The sequence below is a fragment of the Helicoverpa armigera genome, chromosome 17 (assembly GCF_030705265.1).
Source record: "Helicoverpa armigera isolate CAAS_96S chromosome 17, ASM3070526v1, whole genome shotgun sequence".
Lineage (NCBI taxonomy): Eukaryota > Metazoa > Arthropoda > Insecta > Lepidoptera > Noctuidae > Helicoverpa > Helicoverpa armigera.
The window spans coordinates 1,003,964-1,017,456 of NC_087136.1; the positions used below are offsets into that span (position 1 = coordinate 1,003,964).

The 13,493-nt window shown below is 35.3% G+C and overlaps 1 protein-coding gene across 3 annotated transcripts in view; it reads right to left on the reverse strand.

Moving 5' to 3' along the window:
- The window catches only part of LOC110376897 (uncharacterized protein), a 70,345-nt gene that overhangs the window by 18,779 nt on the left and 38,073 nt on the right, over nucleotides 1-13,493 (reverse strand). For all 3 annotated transcript variants that reach the window (XM_021335534.3, XM_021335532.3, XM_049846118.2), the window contains 2 exons: nucleotides 2,364-2,461; nucleotides 189-2,147 (listed from right to left, as the gene is read on the reverse strand). In XM_021335534.3, the coding sequence (XP_021191209.3) occupies nucleotides 189-2,147; nucleotides 2,364-2,397 (1,993 nt within the window). In that variant the 5' untranslated portion in view covers nucleotides 2,398-2,461. The remainder of the gene's footprint in view (nucleotides 1-188; nucleotides 2,148-2,363; nucleotides 2,462-13,493) is intronic.

A 13,493-nucleotide genomic window follows, 5' to 3' on the forward strand; every position in this document is an offset into this window, starting at 1 on the left:
CGTATAATCATATAAATAATAAGGTTCTGGAATTTCTAAATGAAAGAAATATATTAATTTTAAACAATAATGTGGTATTTATAAAAATAATTACAGATTACTTTGTTATAAGAGTTATATGGAGACAATGAACTACACTATTGTTATCAACAAGAATACCGACTGGTTTATAATTGAGCCAGACTCACCTAAAACTTCCCCGACTTTCTGCAGCTCGTTTTCATCGACGGACTTTTGCACCGTCACTGTTTTGTTCACCACTGCTCCTGGGGAAGGCGGGGGACTACGCAGGCTGGCCAGCGCCCACGCAGTCGACGTCGGAGGTATCTGCCACTCGCTCTCCGTCTCCACTTCCGTCGAAGTAGCCGTTGATGACGCGTACCTCGTCGACCCTCGCTTCCACAAACTTGGAACCGTATTATCTGATATCGACTGAGAATGAACCACCTTCTTCGTCCCACTTATATCACTTTGCTGAACAGGATCAATCTCTGATGAAACTGTTGTCAACATTGTACGGCTTGGTTGGCGCGGTTTAGGTGTTGTCTTTTCTTTTATGCTGAAGTGTTCTGAATATATCGTTGTAGGATTTGTGGGCCTGTGATACACCCTTGTGATGTTACGTCGCGGCACCATCCAAATAGGTCTATTTCTAGGAGTTGTGTGATAGAATTTCCGTGTCTGTAGTCTAGGACTTAGAGTTGAAGATATATGTTCAGGTTTAGACGTAACGCTGTTTGGAGAGTCTTTGTTATTGTTAAGATTGAGTCGTTTGGAATAAGTTCGATTTCTATTGAAATTACTAGAATACTTTTTGGTTACCCTTTCAGTTGAAGATATAGAATTTTGTGTAGAAATCGGGATAGCATTTACTGAATCAATGATAGGTAGAACACTGGAGAGAGGCAGGTAGTTTGTAGGTGATATAGATATGCTCTCGGGACTTGGATCAGGAAGTGCTGGCCTCGTGGCAGGTGGAACTGATTGTTGAGCAGCTTTAAGAGACGCTAGTTCTTCCTCAGCTGACGTGCTCGGTGTAGGTGAAGGTAATGATTCATTGTCGCAGTCATCATCGTGAGTGATAGCATAGGTCTCGGTAGATAGGACAGACATTTCATAATATATACTTGTACCTTGTACATCAGATAGCTCTTTCTTAGAACTGTCAGCACCATCATTATCTAAGAGTCGAATTTCTTTGGTATTCTTAATAAATACTGTTGACTTGTTAGTCGGAGTATTATTATTCAATTTCTCCATGCCAATATTTTCCTTAATTATGTGCATGTTAGTTGCATTAGGAGTAGATGTTTTAGCTTTAATAGTGTCTAAATTATTAATAATACTTGTAGAGATCCGTTGAAATTTCTGGTCGAAGTAATCGTTTTTCGGCGTCGTTAGATCGCTGTCGAAGTCAAAGAAACTTTCAGATTTGAAAATATCGTGGGTAGTGTCTTTGTAGCCATAGGATGCTTCACGTGGGAAGAAACTAGAGAACCCTCCATAAGATGGACTACTGTACTCATTCTTTACTTTGTTGTCAGAACTCTCATTATCCGAGTCATGAGTGAAGTCATCTCCGAAGTTAAAGCTAGGGCTAGTAAAGAAATTAGTATCAAACTTGCTGGAAGTGAATTTCTCAAAAGATTCCTTATCCTCCTCATCTTCCTCGTCTTCAAAAGCTTCTTCACTATGTACTTCTTGTTTAATACTCACTGGAGTAGTACTGCTTGAAAAAGCTGGCAATTTTGTTCTCTTATAATTGCGCATGCTATCAACTATTTCGGCAGGCTTTTTAACTTCTGCCGTAGGAGTAACTATAACTAGTTTCGGTGTTTCTGTTGATTTGACCCTTCTGAGGGTGCTTTCTGTGCTTGATTTCAGTTGTGAGTGGAATCTAACCCTTCCCCTGTCTTTGTATTTGGCGTTTTTTTCTGTGTGTTCTTCAGAGGTTGAGTCTTTGGGGTTTAGTTCGTTGAGGGAGACGTCTGGGGTCTTGGGCCTGTTTCTGGCGAGCCAGGTGCCGTTGAGGCGGCTGTACCGAGGCGCTCTCTCATCTTTGACAGTAGTAGATGTCGTGTCGGGGATAGCGTTGCTGCTAACTGTTGTGCTGCTCAACAGTAGTATATTTACTACTAATGCTGCACCTGGAAATATGTTAATTATTGTTAATACATATTTACTCAACACCCTTAATACTTTAGATATCCTGTATATTTTGTCTTGTGACTTGACATAAAGTTTTTATTTTTCTTTATTGTTACCCTGTTTTTTTTTTGTTCATCTTCAACATTGTGTTGTGTGTTTTAATAAATAAATTGCATAAAAAATAATTTGTTTTATTAATCATCGCAATATCTTACCTAAACATATTCTCACTGGGGACTCCATGTTCATAACATGTTGTCGATAGGAATACTGTGTTCAACTCTGCTTCATCTCCATCCTGTCATTGCTCGCCCTGGAAATAAAAGAAAATCACAATTAATTTTATGTTGTTTCATAGTAAAAAATCTATTGATGCAAGTAAACTGTTGTTTATCTGCTGTTCATATGATCTCTGAGTTCATGTTTCAGTTATAGCAGTCAAAATAATTTTTATTTTGCATGACTTCCTTGGGCTGGAACGAAAATCAATGAACTATTGATTTTATGTACGCTTAATTAAATATTTTGGACGCGCTACTTAACAGTAGCCCATATTAAATTTCAATTATTCTATCAACGTAGACAGGTATCGCATACTCCACATATTAGATTCAAATACTATCACTTTCTTCTGCTATGACGCGTAAGTAGTAAAGTAAGTATAGTAAATTACACACAAGAATCACAATAGTTCATAATAATGTTCATGGGAAAACGATTATATAACGCAATGTATGGTGCAATAATGTCGTGTGACGATGACACACATCATAGTATAGTGTCGCGGAATATTAGTATTGCAGTGCTTTGAAAAAATGTTCTATGTTATTGTTTGATTGACGTAGGCTGTGCGGAATCTAAGGGTATCTTTGGAGCTGCATTGAGTTCGCTTCGAGTTGCCTTAAAGATTTGTGCTTTCTATCCAATAGAGGTAGGTAGGTAAGTCTCGACACTGTGTGTTTAGGCGTTGATCCAATACGTAATTATATTATTTTTACCAATAAGTTTCCAAAAAACACGAACAAGAAATTATGAACAAATAAACCATCTACTAGTGTTACAATAGTACATTAAGGATAGTTAGCAAGTGGCTCATGAATTGACTATTAATTCATACAAAGCGCCTACTTAACATATCAACTAAACAAAACAAAACGCGACTAATTGCTATTACAAAAGAGAAATACTAACACTAGTTCATTCATCATCTCTCCATTCATTAAGACTTAACCTTGTATTTCATCTTCTCACACAAGTATACCAAAACTACATTATTGAAGGTTTGAAGGTACTCCATGACCCAAATACATAATTATCGGAACACTCATAAAGTCGTCACGGTAATTACCGAAACAGAATTACCGACAGGAGAGCAAATAGTTCAGTGGGTCAGTTGTACCAAGTTAGAGTCACAAAAGTTTGGGCTGATAGGAACACTGATATAAGGGGTTATTTGCCGTATTTTTATTCTGGTGAAAATAAGTTTTTTTTTTGGGTTAATGAGGTCCAGTTCTGTGGATAAGTCGTTGTGGCCTAGTGGTTAAAGCAACAGTGCCTTAAGTTGGAGTATGTATTCCAGGTCAGGGAAGTATCAATACAACTTTTCTGAGTCATATGTACATTCTAAGCATACACTGAACACTGAATCTGGACTTTTTAAGGTCCCGTATCTGTATGTATGTATATGTATGAATCAAGAGGTCTGAGCCCTGCCAAGGCACAATAAAAAAGTTTCTTCTGCAAAAGGATTTCCACGCAATAAGTGAAAAGTTAGTTTCTATAAGTACTTTACTATAAGGTTCAACTGGAACTAATCAAAAATAAAAGGCAGTCTAGACGATTTTTTTGTACCTTTAAGCAATTATCAACAATTTTCCTAATGCGAATAATGCGTAAAATTGCATATAATTTACCACATAATTTAACTTATTACAATATTTGCTTAAAATATAGAAACTAATCAGATGTTATGGCCCAGTCAGATCTAATGTAAATTAACCAGAACCGCTTAAATTAAGTGTCTACATCAGAAATAAGAAGTGAAAATACGCATTTCAACAACGACCTCACATTTTTTATTACCTGCATTGCAGTAGGTAATTATATCTACCAATATCCGTAAAATTAAATTAATTGTATTTCCACTGTTTGTGCACTCATTTTACGCTTTCTCAAAAGTACTCACGCAAAGGTTTCGTTTTAGAATCTAAGTAGTCGAAAATAGTAACAAAAATAGTTTAGTAACCTAATTAATACAAAAAGGTTCGAAGCACTCGATACAAAATTTCCGGATACAAATAGTAAAGAATTACTTACTTACAAATCAAAAGTTAAACCTCATAACATTTTACTATTCGCTCTAGATTAGTTAGCATAGTCCTAGATTAAGTCTGATCTAGGCTGCATTTACTGTAATGCACTTTCTAATGTATAACTCGCTGAGATTAAGAGGTGGATAATGTTTAACATAAAGGAGGTGAGCTGAGTCACATAGGCTGACAACTGGTCTTACTGACCAAGGGGTGTCCTGTAACCCAGTTACTGAGTTGTGTAGAGTGGATAAGCAGTCAATGTAGATCAAATAATACTGCCGGATAAAGGGGTCACTAACAACACCCTCACCCGAGAGACTCAACAAAACCGATGGTTAACTATAACTGTTAATTTTGAAGGTTATCGTTTATCCAATCAAACTTTTTAGTCAGTCTGATACCAGATAGATAGTATAGGTATATACATAAACCTTATGGTCTTTCATTTCTATACTGATTGAGCTCGCTGAAACCAGCGACCGATTTGGCTCTTAATAAGATTTAAGATAGGAGATCTAATAGATATATAATTTACGTGAAATCTGTGACATAATTGAGATTAAAATTTAAGATAAAATAAAACAACAAAACAAAGCAGCTAGTAAAAACCATTACTATTTTTAAACAGCTTCTAACATGAAGGTCTCTGTTGACAAATACACTAAGCCATAGAGATCCGCAATCAAACTTCTTTGGGCCCGTCGTAACCACTTACTTACATAATACAGACACATCAGCATTGTCATAACATTTCGCCACACTTGCTCAAACCGGGAACCGCACCCGGATCCATTACTGAACCAAAATTATGTAAGTAAGCACTAGAAAAATAAATAACAAGAGGACTGAACTTAAAAAAAAGTTACTGAAATTAAAATGCTGAAAAAATCGTTATCATTTATTTCCAGGGTTCTTCTGAAAAAATATTTAGGTACATGCATGGTTATGAATGCTCATGAGCTCCTTGTAGGTACAAGAAAATACTCCTTTTGTGTAATGTAAAATATAAACCATCGTAATAATTACTGACGTCCAAACAACATCAACATTACCAAATTTTAATAATAGCATACAATAACAAACTTATTTAAAACCCTTAAAAACACAAAACACTTAACTTGATCATGTACCCAACACTTCATGTCACGAATTACTTCAATTTTATGTATCTATTGCGTTTTGATATCAAACAAAAAGAATGTAATGCGAACAAAAAACGTAATGGTTAGTGAAACGTTCAATATAGTCGTGTCGGTGTAAGTGGTAAATAAAACACGACGATCGTGACAGAATGCGCCTGAGCACCGATTCATGGTTTTTTAGAGTTGGGTCGTGCGAGTGTCGATAGTATTTAGCTATCGATAGGTTAGGTAATATTTATGCAGTAGGTAGTAGGTACGTTTATAGGCATCCTTAATTTGTGAACGAGAACAAAAGAGGTGAGAGTGGACTTGTATATTAAATCTGATTTATAGAAACCGATTGTTCGTGAAACGGTATACTGAAGCTTCAAGCTTTCTGTTTCTTAAAAATATGCATAATATGCTCATCAACTCTTGACAAATGTTACTTAAACTGTTGTTAAAAGTTTGGCCAGTAACTCTTATAAAGCTTATCTATTAAACGTTTTACTCTCATCAGAATTGCACTAAATTGACCTGTTTATTCTTCATAAATATTTACATGGCTACAAAAACCAGGTCAAACAATAAATAAATGCTAACAATTACGTGACATTGTCCAACACTAGTGAATTAAATTACATCGACATACACCGGGCGAGTGGAGTCGCGCCTCGAATCTTAACAGGCACAGCACTGCGTACAGTCGGTGAAAAAACACATTCGCAGAATTTGATTTCTTGTTGCATGTAGATTATTATTTTACTGATGGGTGTATTGACATTTATCAGAGACACTGTGTGCATTCAAATGTATAATTTGGAAGCAGTGATGAAATTAAAGTTATCACAAGTAAATCCGGAGCTTTTAATTGGAGAATCTTGTCCCATCAGCAACCTACTGGATAGAAAAGGTTGGACAATTTTACAATACTTCATACAAATGCTCATAATCTACTTATCAAAGTATCTAAAAATACTTTTCGCTGCTAGTTATAATCTCATTCACTTTAACTAACATGTATATATGCGCTGCTACATGTATGTGTGCTATATTTTATGTTCACATTGACATTTGTATATATAGGTTTTTGTGTACATACATAAGTTACGGATTCGATTGGCACAGATTGCAGTTTATAATTCCACATCTTCCATACCAGCTAACACTTGTGCCCCCACCTATACCAACATTATTTAATGTAGCTCCGTGGCTTACGTGATGATGGTCTATGCCCTTATTCGAGCCGTTGTACAATACAACGTACAAACTGACGCAATGATTCAAGGACTTAGAAATCTTTAGCTTTACTCCGTCTCCAGTCGAGAGGTTAATGAGGTTTTTCGTCATTATGCCTCCGTTTTATTTAATTTTTTGGTGACATATTTTAATGACAGTTTGAATATCGATGGATTTAGACTATGAGATATGGACATCCCTATAAATACAAATGAAGAAAACAATTTTAAGTTAGGAGAGGCTTTGGTGTTCCAAGAAAATACTTAAATAAAATTTTAAGGGACTGCATTTGTTAAAAATTCATTACTTTTTTTTAATACAGTTGACTTGCAATTGGAGAGTTTTAATACTAGATCCATATAAATTATGTGGAATTTCAATATCTAATCGCAAAACGATAGATAGGTAGGCTATACCAAAAACCCGCAGTAAAAAAGCGTGAGAAAAACTTGACAGATAAACAGTGTTCGAATCGACTGCGTTTTGTTATTTTTCTTTATGTTCAGTAAAACAATCGAAAGCTCAATTCGACGCCAATTTGACCTAATGTCAAGGTTTCTTTGTGTAAAGTTTTATTTATTTAGTAGACAATTACTATTTTAATGCTTTATTTATTTTAATGCTTCGTTGAATTTTGTAATACTTCAATTAAGACTTTTAATTTTTTGCTTAATTAAGACACAACCTGTGTAACACTAATTTTATGTTTCTTTGATTTTTAAATGTTCCCAGTAACTTTAGAGAATGTTTATGTAATATACATATGTAGTCAGTAGGTACTAGGTAGGTACTTTTCTGTTCTCCGTTTTGAAAAATTCACTTAAAAATCCTGTCTTTCATTTCTCAATATCAGATCAGAGAGAATCAGTCGGTAGATACAACATAAGAACCTCAAAATAAAACCAAAATGTAAACCTAGCTCTTATCGATGACAAAAAGTTTACGCCTAACTTTAGGGTCGATCGTACGTGTACCTAATTTCGTATTCTCAAAACATTATATTGCAAATGTATTATGGGAGAATACACGGAATTTTATGTAGGTAAGCTAAAACATATTCATGTGCTACTCTTTCATTCACTAGAAAGAGAGGTTTAATACCTCTAAACAGTATTTAAAGCAGTAGATAGTATTTAAATGCATCGTCACGTACAAATACATTGTAGCGGACAATAACACAAACGGTTTGAATGTCAATACCAAGTGTTATGTGTATATTATTTGCGAGCAGGGAGTTCCAAAACAGTCGGCCGAACAATTGACTTCAAATAATTACCTTTGATACCAAACTGAGACAATAGTAAACTAACTTTTTGAACTCTCACGCACACCGCGCTAAACGTTGCTTAACCTTATGTTCGTTACCCGTACGGCTGTTACTTAGCTACAAGCTCTCATCATCAGCCTATCGCAGTCCACTGCTGGACATAGGCCTCTCCAAGTGCACGCCACTGACATCGATTTTCGGCTGCTGGCATCCAGCTCCTGCCAGCCGTCTTGCGCAAGTCATCACTCCACCGTGCCTGAGGACGCTACGCAGCTACAAACTCTAATGTAAATTATAAAGAAATTATAAGAATTGATTATAAAAGAACTATAATAGACATAAAACGGCCCATAATGCCTCCATCCCAGAAGAGGGAAATTCTTTTTGAACCAATATGATTGACTTTCTAGCGTAACTCACGAAAATGACCATATACAGGCAGTTATAACACGAAGTGAAGAACATTAATATAATTTAATTGATTATGAAGCTTCTTTTGTTAAAGCTATTCACAGGGTTTTGCTATGGTGTTGATCCTATTCTCGAGCCGTGGATAACTGTACAATTTTACTCGAGAACTTTTAGAAATTTTCCGATTATCTAAAAGCTCTACAAGAAAATAATTTATCTCTTCCCGAAGATACATAAGTCCTTTTTATAACAAAATACAATATGCACTGCAAAACAAAAGACTCTCAGACTCAGACACGTGTCACGGTGACCCATTTCCCGATTGTCACCGCCATAGCAGAGCATTATAATTTTACAGTCATGCACACGAGTTAACTGTAAACATCCGACTAAATTACCCATGAAAAACAACTCAGTGACATCTCTTAACTGTGTGGCTAATCAGATATTTGACTTAGAAGTTCTGTCAACACAAATTGGGGTACAGATGTTTTCTCTACGGAGCGTGTATGTCAAACGTGTATAGGTCGGTCTAGGTAGGTGCTGCCGGGGCTACGGGGATATTATACGGCGGCCTTGGTACATAAAGGGCTTAAGAAGGATCATGATGGGCTTTAATTAGCAAAAGTCTGACATACCTCCACGCTGAACCCACAGCGGGTCATTTGATGATCTCCCATAAAATAAAGTCTTCGTAGACCTTTGGAATTATACAATGACAATGTGCATGTTACATTTACACACACAAGTATGGTTCACCCGCTTTACATGAGATAAAGTATATCTTGTGACAAGATAAGATCTGGATTAGCCACAAGATTCTTGTGGCTAATCCAGATATTTGAGTTAGTTCTGTTAATACAAATTGCTGTACCAATTTTCGAAATGGGCAAAGAAAATCATCGTTGCATAGATGAGCAATAATATTTGTGTGATACAAATAAAAGTGATTCAGGTCTGGTAATTTGGTGAAAGTGTCACACAGTACTTAAGTACATACCTACATGTGGTAAAGATGAAACCACATATGGAATGACACATGATGATTCAGGGCTTGATCCAAGTAGGCCATTACGAATAACTTTCGATAGGAGCAATTGTGTTGAATGTCGATACAAAGCTATCTTCTAGGTACATTATAAGGTGACTATAAAACTGAACTTGATTGCAGTTTTTTCTACCTATTAAAAGAATTGGCTGTAAACTACCTAGATTGAAAATGATGACAAATGACATCATTTATTATAACACATTTCTTGTACATTGCAATTCCATAATGATCTTTTATAGGTAGATGGAAAAAGTTTCCGATATCCCGCTGGGTTATTACCAATTGGGTACTAACTTTTTGTCACAAATTACAAACGGTTCTAAACGGTTTTTTTTAAGTCTTCAACGCAATAAACAACTTAATAGGCTAATATTTCAACTTAGCTTTAACTAATTTGCTTCAGCAATTATGCGTAAAAATCGAGCCGACTGATTTTCGAAATGTGGCCAACAAAAACGTGTCTAGATTACTGTGTTTTTTTTTCTGAATAATACGCTTTAATTACCAAACAATCACAGCGGGGATTATCGTTTCGGCATTAAGAAAAAACCGAATCAGAAAATATTAATAAAAAATATATTCGAATTAAAGAATTTTGCAATAATCCGCAAATAAACACGACGTTCCAAGATTTTCTATATTTACATAGATATTTAAACCCGAGGTTATTTTTCCCTTAATATTTGTATTACCCACAGACTTTTTGTTGTTTCTTGAGATGTTTGAACGTTAAATTCATAGCCTTTAGCCAGCCTAGTAGATAATAAGTTAAAATTAACAGTAACGGGCCAGCCTAGTCAGAACATCAAGATTATCTAGATAAGTAAGGCAGTTAGAACTAATTAAGTGACACAGATATAGAAATTACAAACATTCAGTAATTAGCGCCCTCATGTCTCTTTGCGGTCTGTTAATTACAACTTACGATACACATAATTTTCACTTTTACTCATATTATACGAAAACAGACAAAATAAGCGAAAGTAAACTCATCTTTACATTAAAAGTTAATTTAGATACGCTATGCGTAGATTTAATTATTTTTATACTACTATTATGAAGGTCAGTGTCTAAAATTATGTAAATTACAAGTTATGAGAAGAAATGTGGTTAATTAAATTAGAAACCGTTTATATGAAGTTATCTTTAAGATAAGCCAATTTACACCGCAAGCAATATGAAAGGTTTTCTAAGTAGGTAAGTACCTACGTTTGCATATCTTTTATGTGACTTCTTCTGTTGCTTTCAAAGAGTTAACAAATTAGAACGCAAGTCAGCTAATTTGCTTCTTAGGCCCGAAACCTGCTGGGGCTGCGAGATTGTTCCCAAGAGTTAGCGTCGCACACAAAGGGCTCCAGAAAAAACATAGGTGGATTAGCTCTCATTTAGGGCCCTTCATACCAAAGGGTTTTTATTAACCGATATGAAAATGATTATAACTAATTTATCTCTTCACAAATAATTACTAGAAATATAGCAACGTAACCCAATGAATCAATACGTAGATAACCCGCGAAGTGACACAAAGTTACCACTAAACGCGGTGCGGTGGGCGTACCCCTCTCGCATTACCGTGTCTGTTGCAGCCAGCGATAAACGAGTTATGCCCGATTCGTCATTTTAGTGATTTGGCATCCATAAAAAACGTGTCCCAGTTGGTCATTCAATAAAATATTTTATTTTGCTTAGTCCCAATTGGTCATCCGTACTTTATTTTGTAAAAAGTACTGTCAACAAGATAAGCTTTACAATATTGTAATATGTTTTTGTTTTATTTATTTTGGTTATGTTTTTTCCGAATATGGCAAGACGATATTAATAAAATCGCGATTTCAACGGCGTCACACACCGCACGGCCAAAACCAAAATACCAGGATCGCATAAATCAGATGAGTAATATACCAATCAACGAGTGTCCATGGAACTGCCCACCATGTACTAGGACCGCATAACTTACAGGAGTATAGCAGTCAAGAGTGTCAGGATTTTACGTTTTTTTCCTAATTGTAGATAAACATACCAATTTACACCATCATTCATCATTTTTATGTATATAATCTCTTTGCTAGTTATGGGCCCCTGGTACTTTTGTTACCGGCACAAAAAGTATCGAGTCACATTTTCCGGTTTATAAAATGTAAATTTTATTATATTTATATGAGAGCTATACCTTTACCTACATCGAAGTTTTTCATTTAAAATTTCTTCTAACACTTTTATTTCTGACGGTACTCTGATACGTGAAATTTTATGCGGGTGACGAATCGGTACTCAAAATTTAAATATTAAATTATTTATTTTGCTCGAATGACCAATTGGGATTTGGTGTATGGAAAAAATAGTTGGTGACCAATCGGTACTAATGACAAATTGGGAATAACTCCGATAAACATCACTATGCCACATACTAGTCATTTATTGACCACTATTACGTAAAATCTATATGGATACATGTTTTATAAGCGATGTACCCATTTGTCCCTAGTTTCAAGATTCATTGGTGCATATTAGAGACACGTGAAGAGACGTACTTTTTGTGAATATATTGGGGACTTAACTGTTACAAGCTAGGTCCTTACAGTCTTACTTATAAACGTGAATTAAATAATAAGTTATACTTAATGGGTGTTTAAGAAAAAATCTTTCTTATAAACGTGGCTTACCTAAATCATTTTCTTAGCAATGTCTTAAATGAGCTGTCAAATTAAGTAGCCTCACACCCTTGTTTAACCCGCTAATTAGCAAAATGGCTGGATTCTTACCAGCTGATTTTTCATTTCCGGTTTATTGACAGCTCAACTTTTTAATTTTATATTTTACGGATACCATTGTTGCCATTACACAACGTTTTGATGACAAATATTTTTTTAAGCTACCAACATTCCGGTAGTGTTGAGAAATTAGTATGTTTTTATGTCATTATCTGTTCATTACTTAAGACATGCTTAAGCAACGTTTATCGGTCAAAATAATTTAATCACTACTTAAGGCTTTAAGTAGTACCTAATTACTTAAAACAATGCTTAGAAGATGATTTGTTGATTTTTATAAGTAAGGCTGTTACTGATTATAGGATTTGTATGTAAAATTAAAGAGAAACATCGTTAGTGCTAGAAATAAAATAGCTAAAGAGCAGGAAATGTAGATTCAAATAGACCCAGCTTGTACTTCCAATAAAACAAGTAGAATAAACTTCAGTAAGAAAAACGCAGGTACATTTATTTAAAACTTGCTTGCAAGATATTAGGTTACTCCGCAGTCGTGACCTACCAGGAGTTCATAACTCAAAGGAACAATGCACCACAAAACAGAGAAAGTGTAGCATTCACAACTATTTGCGGCTTCTCTCGACATAAAGTAATCCATTGTGGAGACCAACAGAACTATGAAATAAGGTCCTCAACCTTTTTGAAATGTTTAGCGAACTTACTGAAGCGTTGCTTTTGAAATATTGTGATGGTATTGTAAAGTGTGCAATAAGTTGGAACTTGGTTCTGTTCACAGATGTTACGTTGGTCAATGAGATACTAAGCACCTTTAGATCAAATCGAAACTCCGTTGCGTTTCGGAATCTTTACCGTGCTTTGAACTTAATATCACAATCATTTTCTTTGTAAAAAGTACTAAACAAACCATAAATATATAAACAGTGGGTTTTACGTGTAGGCAGGTAAGTATTACATAAACCCGCGTCCAAATCTCCAAAAGAAAACTTAAAGTACGCCATAACAAAAATAACCGGAACCGTAACATAATTTAAAGCATTTTCACAAAACCACGATCTCAAAGAAAAGTAGCAGCGAAAGTATCTCAACTACACATAAACTGTCACAGATGTTGCTCAACTTGAATATTGACAATAGAAAAATGTATTGACAAAGAGATGGCGTAGGGAAAGTACAATGAACCGAATGGCTCACTAAACTAATAAGGAAATGACGATT